The following is a 15322-nucleotide window of genomic DNA, read 5'->3' on the forward strand; positions in this document are numbered from 1 at the left end:
GGAAGTAGATATGAAAGCAGCAAGATGCGCTTTCTTCAGGAAGTTGCTGAGCAGATGGAACCCTCTTACCGATCCTATCTCCAGAACTGAGGCTGCCCTTTCCATGCCGGGCAGAACAGCTGGGGCTCTCAGCGCCAGTCTTTCTTGGAACTAGCAGACTGCCACTTTGGGCACTTGGGGGCTTTGCTTGCTAGAATGATGGCGGAAACAACAGATGGTTGTGGACAGCACTGGGGACCAAGAAACAACAGCTTGAAGTTCCTGAGAATCCCCTGTGCTTGTCCTGTCTGTTGTCATAGAGACAGCAGATGTGCTGCAAAGAGCTTTCCCTGCCAGTGCCTGATGTGGGTGGTCCTTCCTCAAATATGCCCTGAGGAATGGCATCAAGGGTGCTGTGCACAGTGGTAGGGAGTAAAGAAAAGAGGGGCCTCCTCCCCACAGTCTTCTCCATTTTCAGGAAAGCTTAGTGATTGACCGGCCACGTGTGAGGAAGCAGACCAAGCACTACAACTCATTTGAAGAGGACGAGCTTATGGAGTTCTCAGAGCTAGACAGCGACTCAGATGAAAGGCCCACACGATCCAGGCGCCTCAATGACAAAGCCAGGCGCTACCTTCGTGCCGAGTGCTTCCGGGTAGAGAAGAACCTGCTCATCTTTGGGTAGGAACTGGCTCTGCTTAGTAGGAAGGGGTTACTGTTATTTTCCCACTTTTTTTTTTAAGTCCCTAAGATTTGTGCAGTGAACTTCTAGCTCCCTCTGGGATGAGATCCCTCTGCTGTTGAGATCTGCAGCAGTAAGAGAAAGCTGTGCTTTGTATCAAAATTCCCCTCATCACTGTGCTGTGTTGCTGTAATATAGTCATACTAGATCTTCTCAAACACATGTCACTGAAAATATCTGGTACCAGTTGCTGCCTGGTACTGATTTCCTCTTCCACCTAGGAATGTATTATAAGGAATCAGTACAAAAATGTTGCGCTTAAGGCATGGTTATCTTGTGGTTACTGCAGCTGCACTTTTTCAATTCCAAACTTATTCTCTGCCCCCAGTAATTTGGACCATCCCTACTTAACAATCCAGCAACCATATGATCCAGCATGTAGGATACCTTAGAGACAAGTAGGGCATGCAGTCAAAGTCACATGCTTTTCAGGACTAAGCTTTTAGGGTAAATAATACACTATAAGAGAATGAGAAACCTTGTCTTTGTAATTTCTGCTCTGTTTAGGGTGTGTCTGGCTCTTCCTCTAACACTTTCTATATTCTTACATCAGCTGGGGCCGGTGGAAGGACATCCTGACTCATGGGCGATTTAAGTGGCACCTGAATGAGAAAGACATGGAAATGATTTGCCGAGCCCTGTTAGTATACTGTGTCAAGCATTATAAAGGAGATGAAAAGATCAAGAGTTTTATTTGGGAGCTAATCACACCTTCCAAAGACGGACAAGCTCAGACCCTCCAGAACCACTCAGGTAAATGGTAAACTGGGTCCACTGTGAGTTGTCTGGGGTCACTGTTGCCTGTGGTCTGTTATAAGGGCAGGTGAGTGCTCTTGCCATTTCCTACATGTGATCTTGTTCGCTTACCTGAGTCCATCAGGAGCCCCCTGAACTGGGGACTCAGACCTCGTGTTCTGTGGCTCATCTTTTTCATTTCAACATTTTGTCCGTGTCACTTCTGGCATGACTTGTCCTGTTGTACTTCTCTTTCCTTAACCAAAGCTTCCCTTCAAGTCTCCTCCTTCTTACTAGACCCCAGGAGCCCAAAAGGGACAGGCTGTGTTGTTCCTCCCTGAGTCTCACAAGTCATTCATTAAATCTTGCTGACCACCTTACTTTCTGGGGACTTGAGGGGTCTGTCACCAGGAACCCATCATGTTTTTTCTATACCTGGCCCAGATTTAATGCCCATATTAAAGCCCTTTTGGCTCATCCTATGTCATTATCTCTCCATTTCAGGGTTGTCTGCCCCTGTCCCCAGAGGGAGGAAAGGAAAAAAGACAAAAAACCAACTCTTGCTCCCAGAACTGAAGAATGCAGACTGGCTAGCCACCTGCAACCCAGAGGTGATCTTACATGATGATGGATACAAGAAACACCTCAAACAGCACTGCAACAAGTGAGTTAGCCCCTCCCAATTCCCAAAGTTAGCCTCGCTCAAACAGCCCAGATTTCTGACTTCACCCCATGCCAGGTCTGGAGAAAGGAGAGGGGGTTGGGGGTATAAACTGTCTGCACTGTTTATGCCCCCTCCCCCACCCCTTCAGCAGTCTTCTCTCATACAATACATCCTGTACCTAGAGGCTTCTAAGCCAACTTTTGAGAACCAGTCAGGACATCCTATCTCTGCTTCTGAGCTGGGCCACAGTGCCATTTTCTACTCAGATCTAATAGAATTATGCTCTATTTCAAAGCCTCTAAGTTGCATTCTTTTGAATAGATCGCACTTATGCACATAAAAATCCTCTGTCAAAAATAGGTTTTCCTCCCATCTCTAGATCCCCCATTTGCTTTCCAGAGACAGTCTGTTAGCCTGCTTCCTCAGAGAACTGTAAACCAGCATATATAAATAAATAACTTGCTTTTTATTCCTGAAAATGGTCGGTATTGTCCATAATATTTGTGATCCCTCATCACACTAGTTATCTGGAAGTCAGTTCCTCTATGAGTACTGCCATTGTATTTCCCTCAGTGGCTAACCTTCACTCTTGACTGGTATTACGAGTGAACTGCAAGTGTTCCCTCCAGACTTCTTTGCTGCTTAGCTTAAGTATGAAACATTTCTTTAGCAGTGGTGTTCTCCATTGCACCTCCCCATATTTTCATCTTGTGTTTGTGCATATTTAACTTGGGCTTCAGCTGTCAGTTTCTCTGTTCTGACTCTTTGTGGTTGGTCTCATTTCACAGTGGACTTCTAGGTGCCTGTAGAGCATGATTGAATTGTTTACTTTGCCATATTCTTTACAACATGTAGCATGGTACAGGATTGGTAGTTGACTAACATATACTTAATTGATTTGCCTTAAACACAATTGGTACATTGCCATGGAGCCTAAGAGTGCAGAATCAAAGTGAATGTGACCTCAGGAAAAGACTTACTGCTGTGAAAAATAAACAGTTGTCCTTTAAGTATCTCACTGTGTGTGTGTAAAACTGCCTGAAAGTACCACTGTTCAAACAGATTCACTCTTTTATAACTGGTATACTTGGTAACTAGCCTCTTGGAATCCAGCTACCCCTGTGGTCCTTGTGGCCACATGAAAAGATTGGGGTTAAGGGAGGTATTATTGATTGTTTCTGCCTTGACTTATGGCTTAAAGGATGGTCTAGCAAGAAACTGGGAAAGCATTTGTTTTCTTGAGTAGTGAAGGGGTGATTACTTGAATAGTAATGTCTGGCGTTGATACCTGGTGTCTTATTCTGGTATATTCTGATATATCCCTTCATACTACTCAAGAATGCTTATTAATTTCTCTGCCTTAATTAGGTAATGTGTTCTCAATCTTAGGTTCCAGAATATTGTATTAATGTGTTCATCTTTCATAGGGTGCTTCTGAGAGTCCGGATGCTATACTACCTAAAAGCTGAAATACTGGGAGAAGCAGCTGATAAAGCATTTGAGGGAACTCCTGCCAGGTAATACATCATCCAGAGTTAAATAATCTATGTAAATTACCTGCTCATAGACTGGCCAGATCCAGCCTGTTGTTTCAGGAGACCCCATGTTTCTACCCTGCCCAAGACAGCTACTGGATAGAAACAGGGAGATGGAGAAGAAAGGCCTCCACTTTCTTTGCAGTATGTCACTGGTCCTGTATAAACAGTACTTATCCCAAAATGGCGCTGTGTTGGGAGAGGGAGTTGGGCCTGTCAAGGGATAGTAAGGCTTGTATCAGTCACAATAAGAATTTTAATGACAGTTGTAAATTTACTGAGAAACCATCCCAGGCCGTGGGGAGAGGAGGGAGGAACTATCCAGGTAGATATTCCTCCATCCAAGTCCTGAAAACGAAGGTAGGGAGCTCAGGTCCATGTGTTTCTCAGAACATGGACAGAAACCCAGAGGGGCTGATGGTAGCAGGCTTGCCAATCCTGGCTCGTTCACCAATCCTGACGTGTGCATCTGAGCATAGTGCTCACTCTTTTGGCCAGAACAATGCAATGTATGGTTGGTTTTGACTTAACAGACCACTTAGTTTTTGAAAGGCCCTCTTTACCTCAGACTGTACCAGTGTCAATGCTGAGGTAAGATGGTGTAGATAATATTAAGGATTCAGTCATTTGGGGGAAATGTCGCTTTTCATGATCAAAACATCCAAGACTTTTGCGTTGGTTCTTAATTAAAGGGACAGACCAGAACTGCTTTACACACACAGTCCAGAGTCGGCTGACAATAGATTCTCCTCCCGTCTCAAGTGGAGTTTGAGAACCTAGTACCTATGCTTAAACAGCTTTGTGAGCTGCAGCCTTTTGGATCATCTTATTGTTACTTATACATTCATTCAGGAATGTGGTTTCACACCAGGGTTGATTTAGTAGCTTTTGTGTTGTGTCTGGTTATTGTTACTTATACATTCAGTTAGGAATGTGGTTTCATACGAGGGTTGATTCAGTAGCTTTTGTGTTGTGTCTGGGTGCAAAGAACACTGAAACCACACCCTTCTTTCCACAGGGAACTGGATGTGCTTCTGCCTGACATTGACTACGTGGAGATCCCAGTGGATTGGTGGGATGCTGAGGCTGATAAGTCCCTTCTCATTGGCGTGTTCAAGCATGGTGTGTTTTAGAAAATTCCAGATCAGTTACCCAGAAAACTGATTCAAGCAATCTTAACTAGGCTGTCCATATTCCTGCAAACTCTCAACAATCCCACTATCTAATTCTTAGAAAGCTGAACCTGACAGCTGTCTATCTACCTGGAGTCTTGACCCAATGAATGTGTGACTCATAACAGTACTCTGAATATATTACTGAGAAACTTCCAAAGGGTAACTGTAGTCACAAAGAAGTTACCTGATTTTATCCTTTTCACTTGGCTGTTGCTGAAGGTGGGACTGCATCCATCTCTTCCATTCATATGGGGGTAGGTGCAGTTATGCATACTTGTGCACACGTTAGAGCCACAGGAGGTTTGCTGGACGTCTTCTCTGTCACTCTACATCTATTACCTTGAGACAGTTTCTCTCACCAGACCTTTTACATCTAGTCTAAGTGATAGACAGCAAGCCCTGGGGATCTTCCTTCCTCCCCTCCACCCCATCACTGAGGTTATGGCCACACAAATATGTAGCTGTGTTTGGTTTTTCACATGGATGTCAGGGATCCAATGCATTTCCTCATGCCCTTACAACAGTCACTCTTTCCAGCGGTGTTAGTTACTTTCCTGTTGCTCTGGTAGATGCCCTGACAGAAGTAGCTTGGAAGAAAGGCTCATAGTTTGAGGAAATGCAGTCCATCGTGTTAGGTAGGTCACGACAGCAGGAATATGAGGCTGGAGTGGCAGTCAGGAAGCAGAGCCATCACATTACATCCATACACCAGAAATAGAAACAGAACAGGAAGTAGAGAGCTAGGCTATAAAACTTCAATGCCCACTCCTAATGACAAGCTTCCTCCAGCAAGGCTCTGCCTCCTAAAGGTTGTATAACCTCAACAGTGTCACAAGCTGGAGACCCAAGTGTTCAAAAATGTGAGCCCATGGAGGGCATTTCCTATTCAAATCACAGAACCAACTGAGTCATCTCCCTAGACCTCACTAATTTGTTCCTAATGATCTTGTGTCTGCCCTAGTGTGTAGCACATAGTAAGTACCCGTTACTTGAGTAGAGGAAATAGGGAGTGCTAGGTTTTAGATCATTTTTGTGTGGAATTCTAAGATGATTTAAAGAACTCTAAATTCTTAGTTTGTAACTTTACCATCTCAGTGTAAAGCTATTCTGGCCAATCCTTAATTTTTTTCATTAACCAAGAAGTTAAAGAGAACTAGCATGTTTTTAATAGCGTGGGAAAATGGAAACAAGTACCTATCCTCACTTGGTAAAGCATTACCTTAAGAGTCTGCTCTTGTTTTCTGTTGACTGGTAATTATTACAGATGGTTCATTTTTCCCAGATCATATACCACAAAGTGTGCACACCTTTCTCCTTGCCTTGGTTGAGTATGTAGTATAGTGCTGGAATTTTTCATCTCCTAAAGTTTTTGTGGGTATGTCTCCAGACAGCCTGCTATGTAGCCATATTTAGGTGAGAAATTTCTTTCTTGGAACCATCTGTAGTAGAATAGGCTGAGTCTTCAGTTGGAACTCTAGCCTGCAGCCAGAACAGCCTGTTGTAAGCCTAGTCTGCATAATGTTCCCGATAGTTGTCACACGCACTAAATGATAACTGCCCCCCTTGGGACAGCCTGGGTACATGAAATATTCCTCAAGATGAGGATTTTGGTATTTCTGAACATATTCTTTTTTTTTAAATATTTTTTATGGTTTATTTAACTTTATTTTATGTGCATTGGTGTGAAGGTGTCAGATCCCCCGGAACTGGGTTTTCAGACAGTTGTGAGCTGCCATGTGGGTGCTGGGAATTGAACCCGGGTCCTCTGGAAGAGCAGTCAGTGCTCTTAACCGCTGAGCCATCTCTCCAGCCCCTTCTGAACATATTCTTAAAAACTTACTCAAAATGCGATAAGCAACCTCCACCTCTTCAAGGACCTGTCTTGTGGCTTTGTAGGTCTTTGTTTCGCCATTACCACTCCTAGTTTCTCTTTCAGGATCACTGCTAGGAGTTTGTAGGAAACTGAATCAGTCTTCTTCACTCCAACCTGTAGCTAATGAAGAAATAGGAATGCAGAGCCCAGCCATCAGGCCCACACATGACACCACCACATATACAGTGTAGAAATTTACCCAGATGGGCACATGGAAGACCCTAGCCTATCTCATTGCCAACATGTAGTGCAGAGATCAGGAAGGCAGAACGCTTGTGGACAGTTACCTCCCTCAATAGTAATGGACAGTAAAGGAAGGTGCTCACCGTCTCACTATCTGATAACTCACCTCTTCATGGGGATCAGACCATGGCAGGAATCTCTTTAAGACAGACATATCAGGGGAAAGTTTAGTTTTGATGTAAGCTTCACAGGCACAGTGTTTACGCGAGCTCCAGCTTTAGTAAGAAACTACTCAAAGGCTGCAATAACTCCAGAATAGTAGCCCCCAGTTAGGAGGTCTCTTAAGCTAGCATTAATCCTAAATAATTGCTTAAAAATTGTTTAAAGCATTGGTAAGTGTGTTTCGTCTTAGTTTTCACTGAGTAAAGGAGACAGAAAAAATGTCTAGGCCGGAGCAGGCCTGGTGGGTTCTGCCCTGACTTCTCGCACTTGTCATTGCCCGCTCAGGTTATGAGAGGTACAATGCCATGCGGGCTGACCCAGCACTCTGCTTCCTAGAGAAAGTCGGGATGCCTGATGAGAAGTCCCTGTCTGCAGAACAGGGTGTCACAGATGGAACCCCAGACATTCCTGAAAGGTGAGAAGCCACATAGGCCCTCTCTGATGTCACATGCCTTGTCACCAACTTGTGTTCTATTCCACATCCATCCAGGACTCTGTATCTTTATGTATTAGTTACTTTTCTGTTGCTATGATGAGATAATGACCAAGAGCATTGCAGAATAAAACATTTATTCTGTCTTAATATTCCACAAAGAGTTCATATGGAGGGGTAGACACGTGGCAGCAGGAGTGGTTGATCACATTTCATGGGTACAAAAAGTGGAGCCAGACTGTAAACCCTCAAAACCTAGCCCCTTTTGTATATTTCTCCACAGCATGGTTCTATCTCTTAAAGGTTTCATAAGCTTCCCAACTAGGAACCGAGTGTGCAGAGACCTGAGCTTATATGGTACATTTCTCATTCAAACCACCACAGGTTTCCCTCAATTTCTGACATCTCTCTTAAGCCTTGTTGTACTGTGGCCATGCCCTTCAAAACTGCTTCTTTCAGTTCATCCTCCTCTACTGTGTACTTGTGCTTTGGACCAAATTCCAGTTCCTGTCCTTCATGGATTTCCCTATCTGATGGTCCTGCCTGGCTTGTTAACAGTTCTTCTCATGTCTAGCCAGGGGGCTTTCAGGGAAGAATTCACATCTCTTCTAGCTGGCAAAAATCTACACAGACACAGCAAGTATCCTTATCATAAAGTTCCTCAGCTGATTGCTGATATTATTCAAGGATCATATAACTCTGAATAAGTCAGACTCAGAAGGCACTTTTTGAGGTTGCAGCCATTCAGCATAGTAAAGAGTTGTATACAAAATATAGAAGCATCCTCTTTGGCTGAGTTTTATTTATCATTGGAATAATCTCCAAATGTGTAAGTTCTTAGGAAAATGAAAGTAACAGCTAAAACCTATAGATCTCCAAGATACACAAAGGTTTAGAAAGCAGTATTTCTCTTAGATGTGTCCTGTCAGCTTTGGCCACATCTCTCCTCTACTAAGGATGAGATATTTTGATCCCATAGCTATGGGTTAGACCTAGCCGTGAAAGTATGGCACTGCCAGTAGCCCCAGGGAACACTTTAACTGTCTGATGTTCTCGTCCCCAAAGCCATTATCTGTGAACAGGATAATAAAAGCATATTTTAGGAGGTGTTGGCACAGCAGGTCCTGATGTTAGTTAAATTAACTGGTTCAGGAAAAATACCACCTGGTTGAGGTATCTTGTGTGTAGCTTTTTTATTTGGTGACTCCAGGGAGCACCTAAGCTAGGAGCAAGGCACTTGACTGCTTTCCAGTTTAAGCATTGAAGAATCATGGACACAGGCTTTAGAGTAGTTACACTCACAGGAGACATGACAGAACTGATGGAGTCACGAGTGCGATACCAGAGAGGACAACCTGCCCTTCCATCTCAGCAGCAGAGAGAGTTGTCTTCGCAGAAAGTGCCTTTGGGAGTGGTTGCCCCAGTGTGCTTAGGGGTGTGCACTTAATCAGCTCATTGTCAGTTTGGACTAGAAGCTGTTCTCTTTCTCAGAGCTGTATGTGCAGACAGCTCTTTTTTGTTTGTTTGTTTGTTGTTTTCGAGACAGGGTTTCTCTGTAGCTTTGGAGCCTGTCCTGGAACTAGCTCTTGTAGACCAGGCTGGCCTCAAACTCACAGAAATCCGCCTGCCACTGCCTCCCGAGTGCTGGGATTAAAGGCGTGCGCCACCACTGCCCAGCAGCAGACAGCTCTTGATGGGCTGTAATCACCATTTCGGTGACAATATCATTGTCGAACAGTCAGCCTCAGAGTGCCTGGTAGGTAGGTCATGAGGCTTCACCCTCATGTAAGGTCTTAGTCTAGTGGAAGTCCTTGCTCACCTACATGATAAAATTCTTTGGTGGTAGTTTCTCTCGTTCTTAGTGTCTCTAAGGTTCTCTGAAAAGAAAGGGAAAATCTTAAGATTTTGAGTGCCTATAAGAATGGTATCTACTAACCTTCCCTTTAGCGGTGATTTGGAGGGCTTTCTTACAAGCATCCTGGTAGTAACATAAATCCTAAGTGGTATATAATTACTTTTATTTAGAGGCAACATAGATAAAGAAGACAGTGCTGAGGACAAGTTAGATGGTCTCCAGAAGCAAACGGTGAGTCAGATTTGCTGTCCTGGTACTGCATGCTCTTTCATGCTGAGAGAGTCCCTCATGGTGTGGGGAGTTGGATTGCACCGCTGCACTTGCCTTGTGTCACCCAGGGGCTTATTACAGAGATTCCAACCACACAGAGTTGACTACATTTGTAGTCTGAAATCTTTTCCAGATAGCTGCCAATTTAAGGTATAGTTGTAGAATGCAGTCCAGAGAAACCCTATGTCCCCTGTATCCAATGTCCTCCATAGTAATATCTTGTAAGATCATGCTTATTATAATATTCAGGATGGTGACATTGATAGATTCAAAGTAAAGGACATTTCTGTTACTACAAAAGTCTTGGCACCATCTCATAATCATTTGTCTTCCCTTTCCACCACATTTCAGTCCCTGGAAACCATTATTGACCTTTTCATAGCTTCATCATTTTAAAGAGGTTCTATAAATGGAATCATACAGCATGAATCTTTAGCAGTTAGCTTTTTTCACTTGTCATAATCTGAAAATTAGTTGTTGTCTGTTAAACCATAGTTAATTTTTTTTTCTTTTTTGGTTAGGGACGGGGTGGTAGCTGAATGTTATTCCATAGCGTGGATATGGCACTGTTTATAGAATGTACATTTGTTTGAGAAACCACCACATTTTTTTCAGAGTAGCTGTATCATTTTTGCCCCTACTGGCAGCAGATAAGAGATCTGCTTTTTACACACCCTGCGTATGATATTGTTGTTTCTTTATGGGTCCATTCTGATGCTTGTGTAGTAATGCCCTTGTACATCATTTCCCTAACGGCTAGTGATGCTCACTGCTTCTTGTGCTTTATTCGGTAAATGTTCTACTTCCATCGCTCTGTTTTAGAGCTCATGGTAAATTCCAGTCTTTTGTCAGATAGGTAGCTTGCATATGTTTTCTCCCATCTTGTAGCTTTGACATTTTACCTTTTCTATGTTGTCTTTAACATGGCAAGAATTTTTAGTTTGAGGAAATGAATTTCTCACTTTTGCTTTTGTGGGTTGTATTTATGGTACCAGGTGTAAGAGCTCTTGCTGCAGCCTAGAAAGTCTCTGCCCTCCCCTCCCCTACATTTTATCGCTTTACATAAATGTCTGTGATCCATTTTAGGTTAATTCTAATTTAAATGATGAGAATTAGATCAAGGTTTTTCTTTAACTTCATCACATCCCATTATTCCATAAGTGCTTAAAATGCTCTTTCCCTCTATCAAATTACTTTTTCACCTTTGGAAAAAAAACAGTTGGACATGTTTGTGAGGTTCCATTTCAGAGTTCTGGATTCTGTCTTGTGATCTCTTTTTCTCTTCCTCTGCCATGTACATACGTGCAGGTGTGTGTGGGGGGGTGTGTTTTGAAACAGAGTTTCTCTGATTAAAGGCTTGCACCACCACCTTCCGGCATAAGTCAATATTTTTAATTCTAATTTTAAAAAAGAGTTACACTGGTTATAGATTATCTTAAAGATCTCTTCATCAAAAAAGAAGGGCATTTTCATAATCCTAGTTCTTGAGTTTTTGTCATAAACGGATGTTGAATTTTGTCATACCTATTTTTCCTGATAATATTTGGTGGGTTTGCTTTTTCTTTTTTTCTTTTTGTTGTTGTTATTTTATTTATTAAAAATTTCCACCTCCTCCTCTCCTCCCTCTCTCTACCCTCCCCCTCCCCCTTCCCCTCCCCTTCCCTCTCTAGTCCTAAGAGAAGTCAGGGTACCCTGCCCTGTGAGAAGTCCAAGGCCCTCCCCCCTCCATCTGGGTCTAGGAAGGTTTGCATCCAAACAGATTAGGCTCCCAAAAAGCCAGTACATGCAGTAGAATCAAAACCTGGTGTCAGTGTCATTGGCTTCTCAGTCCACCCTCATTGTCAGCCACATTCAGAGAGTCCGGTTTGATCACATGCTCGTTCAGTCCCAGTCCAGCTGGCCTTGGTGAGCTCCCATTAGGTCAGTCCCACCGTCTCCGTGGGTGGACGCACCCCTCGTGGTCCTGACTTCCTTGCTCATGTTCTCCCTCCTTCTGCTCTTCATCTGAGCCTTGGGTGCTCAGTCCAGTTCTCCAATGTGGGTCTCTGTCTCTATCTCCATCCATCGCCAGATGAAAGTTCTATGGTGATATGCAAGATATTAATCAGTGTGGCTATGGGAGAAGGCCAGTTCAGGCACCTTCTCCTCTGCTGCCCAAGGACCTAGCTGGGGAAATGCCCTTAGACACCTGGGAACCCCTCTAGAGCCAAGACTCTAGCCAACCCTAAAATGGCTCCCTTAGTTAAGGTATCTTCTTTCCTACTCCCATTTCGACCCTTCCTCAATCTCCACCATCCCATTCCCCCAAGCTCTCCCCAGTCCTTCCCTTCTCCTTTCTCTCTCCCCATCTCCCCTTCCCCAGGTTTTCTTTTTCTTATTTGGCCTTTCAGGAAAGGGGATTACTATGATTAGTTGAAAAACATTGAGCCAATCTTACAGCACTAGCTGTAAGCTCTGCTTGATCAAGTATATAATTATTTTAGATTGCAGAATACCTAATGTCTGTGGTCCTTTGATCAGTAAACATTTAACCAGAAGCAAGGTTACAAATGGTATCAAGCCCAGAATGGTCAGCAGTCTCTATCAGACCTGTATGCTATGTTGGGAAAGTAACATTTCCATTACACAGCTTTTGTTAGTTAGCACAGTACCTTGTGACAGATAGGCACTCTCTTTGCTGTGCTGCAGTTTCAACTGCAAATGTCTGGGCTGGGTCTCCTGTACTTTCTAAAATAGAAAGTCTGTAATAGGATGAAAGTTGCAGCCAATGGGAGGTTAGGGAGAAGGGGAAAAAATTTGTCAGAAAATTTTATACTTTAAATGGTCAAATCCTACACTAAGAAAACGTTAGCTAGGAACTGAACAAGAACCCATTTCTTGTGAGTTAAGGAGTTGGAGATACTCTGAACTCAGTATTATTTGTGTGTAAATTTTGTTCATACTTACAAATATGTCTTTCTTTTTATTAGGCATCATTCTTATCCTCGTTGTAGGTGATAAGAGCTCACACAGTCTCAGGTGCACAAGTCCTACAACCAAAGGACACAAGAGCAGGGTCCTCACCTGCTCACCTCTTTCTAAACACTTGAACTTTATGACATTTGTTTCAGTGCCTGCTTTTTGCACCGTCTATGCAAAGGTAGAATGCTTGATTTTCCTGCGAAATGAAAACCTCAGTGGGGCTTTTTTGACTCTGCCTTTAGACCTTTTATTGCCTATGTGTGTTCTGCAGACTCCTGTATACTCTTCAGTGTCGGAGTCACCTCATAGACTTCCACCAGCAGCACCTGGCTGATGTTCTACATTTCCTGTGGCTCGGCATAGTCCCTGCTTACTTGTCCCTCACACCCACAAGGCAGAGCTCCAGGGCCTAAGGTTTCTGTCTTGTTCCCTATTGTAGTCCTGGACATAGCTTAGTTCCTGACGCTTAAAAGGTAATCGGTCTGTATGGCTACCTGCTGTGTTGGCACTGGGGTTTGTAAGGGCATAGAAGAAATCCCCTATGTGTACAGATCCCACCAAGTCTGTGTTGTGGACACTTCTGCCTTTCCAAGACAAAATCTGGGAGGCATCCAGGCCTGGAGGGGCAGCCATAAGAAAAGGAGACTAGACGCCTTCAGTTTTGAGTAAGGAAACATCTCCCAGTCCTCTGAGGAAGTATCATGTATGTAGCTATGGCCTTTAAATTATCTGGCTTCCGTGCTGTGGAGGGGCACAGTGTACATAATCCACATCCTCAGTAGTCTTCTCCAATTTCTCGCCTTCGCCATTCATGACTATTTGCAATTGGGTAATGTTCCCAGCCCCCATACCATACTCTCTCCTGTCTAAATGAGTTGTTACAATAAAGAAAATGTTATGCAGTGCTGACTCCAGTCTGCGACACCTCAGTGGTGCTGTTATTGCTGCTGGTTATACTCTGGAGTCTCCATAAGAGCATGCACTTCAGGTAAAAGATAGAAATGCTAAGTGGTGGTCTGGCGGTCAGACTGTGAGTACTCCCTCTCTCCCCACTACCGTTAGGCTTTTGCTTTGTGCCTTATATGGTTAAACACTTCACATCTTTGTACTCATTATATTACCCATCACCCTATAAAAGCTAAAAAAGAAGAAAAGCACTTCAGAGAGAATGAAACAACTTGCCCAAAGCTAAAGAACAGAGGGCTTTTGTTCTCTCAGGATGGAGAAATTGTGTTGTCAGCACTCTGGGGCCCTTTACCTGAAATCAACTCATATTTCTAAGATGAACATGTTTTCCCCATGTAAGCAGAAACTGGTGCTCCATGTTAGACTGTGAGCTCAACTGTAAGGTCTTTTGTGTACCAAGGCCTGTTGGCTTCCTGTGCATCAAACTCACATTCGGTGACTGCTTGACCATGTCCTGTCATTCCATTAAGGAGAAATGCTTTACAAGAGAAGACAGGCCACTGAAAAAGGTACTTGCTAATACCAAAGCCTTCCTGCTTGAATGTTTGTTCAAGGATTGTTCACTGACTTCACCAGGAGAAACTGCTGGATAGATTGGAGGGGAAAGCTGTGAGTTTACCTCACACCACACTGGCATCCTGTTGGGCATGCCCTCATTGGCTGCCATGATGCATTCATAGGGAATTCTGTCCATCTGGTGCCTACCACCCACATTTTATAGACTGTAGAATGTTTTTCTCCTGCCAATATCTGCACTTATAAATGTCAACATTCAAAGAACCCTACAGATACTCTGGACAATAAAGGTTTTTTTCTGGCCCTAAGATATACAAGATGAGGTAGGGAAGTTTTTGTTTTGTAACGTGAGGTGGCACAGTTAGATGCCATTTCAGAATGGCGCCTGAGGTCATCCTCAGGTTTCTGCTCTGTATTAAATGGCAGGAAACAGTTCTGGACCCTAGGAGGGAACTTAGCTAGTGCTTCCCAGCTCTAAGTATCTTTTCACTCTTCAAAGCAGATTTTTATCTGCAACTCTTAGTGCCCATTCTTAAATAACTTGGTCCTCAAATCAGACTACCTGTGTTTGAAGCCCATTTGTTAGCCTGAGACCCTGAGTGGCTCACTGAGCTGTTTCTCGCAGATAGTAATAGTTCTGTCTCAGGAGATGGTTGGCATAACCAGACGAGCCATAGTATAAAGGGTTTGTTACTACCGTTCTACACAAGATAAGTGTGTGTTCAGGAAATGGACTGACTTCTCTTTGCTTTCTCAAGAGTTTTTTCTTTCACACTCATACATAGTTTCAAGGGCCTTAAAAATGTGTTTGGGTTGTAATCACTTGAACTTGTATGTGTGTGTCCACTTTCACTGTGTTGAAGCACCTGTCTCCTGTCTAGGAGACAGCAAATGCTTTCAGTAAGCACCAGATAGTGAATTTCCTGGACAGGAAGCCCCTTCACTCACTGTCACGGTCTTCTTCTGTTTCTTACCCTCTTATAAATATACCATTCTTAATTTGGGCTTAAATACAACACAAAAATGAGTGCATGCTGTGGTCCGCTGACTCTTGTTCTCTTCTTCCTTTGTTGTAACATGATGTAGCCTTGAATCCTGAGCTCATTCTGCATCGTCATTTTGGGCCAAAAGATGGCGGTTAGAGAGTAATGGTTCTGCATTTTAAGAAGTGTCATCTTCTTTCCCAATTCCAAATCATCATCTGTGAAGTTTC

The 15322-nt window shown here is 43.4% G+C and overlaps 1 protein-coding gene across 5 annotated transcripts in view; it reads left to right on the forward strand.

The window, feature by feature from the left end:
• Nucleotides 1–15322, forward strand: part of Chd6 (chromodomain helicase DNA binding protein 6) — a 165290-nt gene that overhangs the window by 125663 nt on the left and 24305 nt on the right. For all 5 annotated transcript variants that reach the window (XM_085697076.2, XM_085697081.2, XM_085697078.2 and 2 more), the window contains 7 exons: nucleotides 458–660; nucleotides 1275–1474; nucleotides 1961–2120; nucleotides 3548–3637; nucleotides 4674–4777; nucleotides 7394–7523; nucleotides 9567–9627. In XM_085697076.2, the coding sequence (XP_085553202.2) occupies nucleotides 458–660; nucleotides 1275–1474; nucleotides 1961–2120; nucleotides 3548–3637; nucleotides 4674–4777; nucleotides 7394–7523; nucleotides 9567–9627 (948 nt within the window). The remainder of the gene's footprint in view (nucleotides 1–457; nucleotides 661–1274; nucleotides 1475–1960; nucleotides 2121–3547; nucleotides 3638–4673; nucleotides 4778–7393; nucleotides 7524–9566; nucleotides 9628–15322) is intronic.

Source organism: Myodes glareolus, chromosome 10 (assembly GCF_982192425.1).
Source record: "Myodes glareolus chromosome 10, mMyoGla1.1, whole genome shotgun sequence".
NCBI lineage: Eukaryota > Metazoa > Chordata > Mammalia > Rodentia > Cricetidae > Myodes > Myodes glareolus.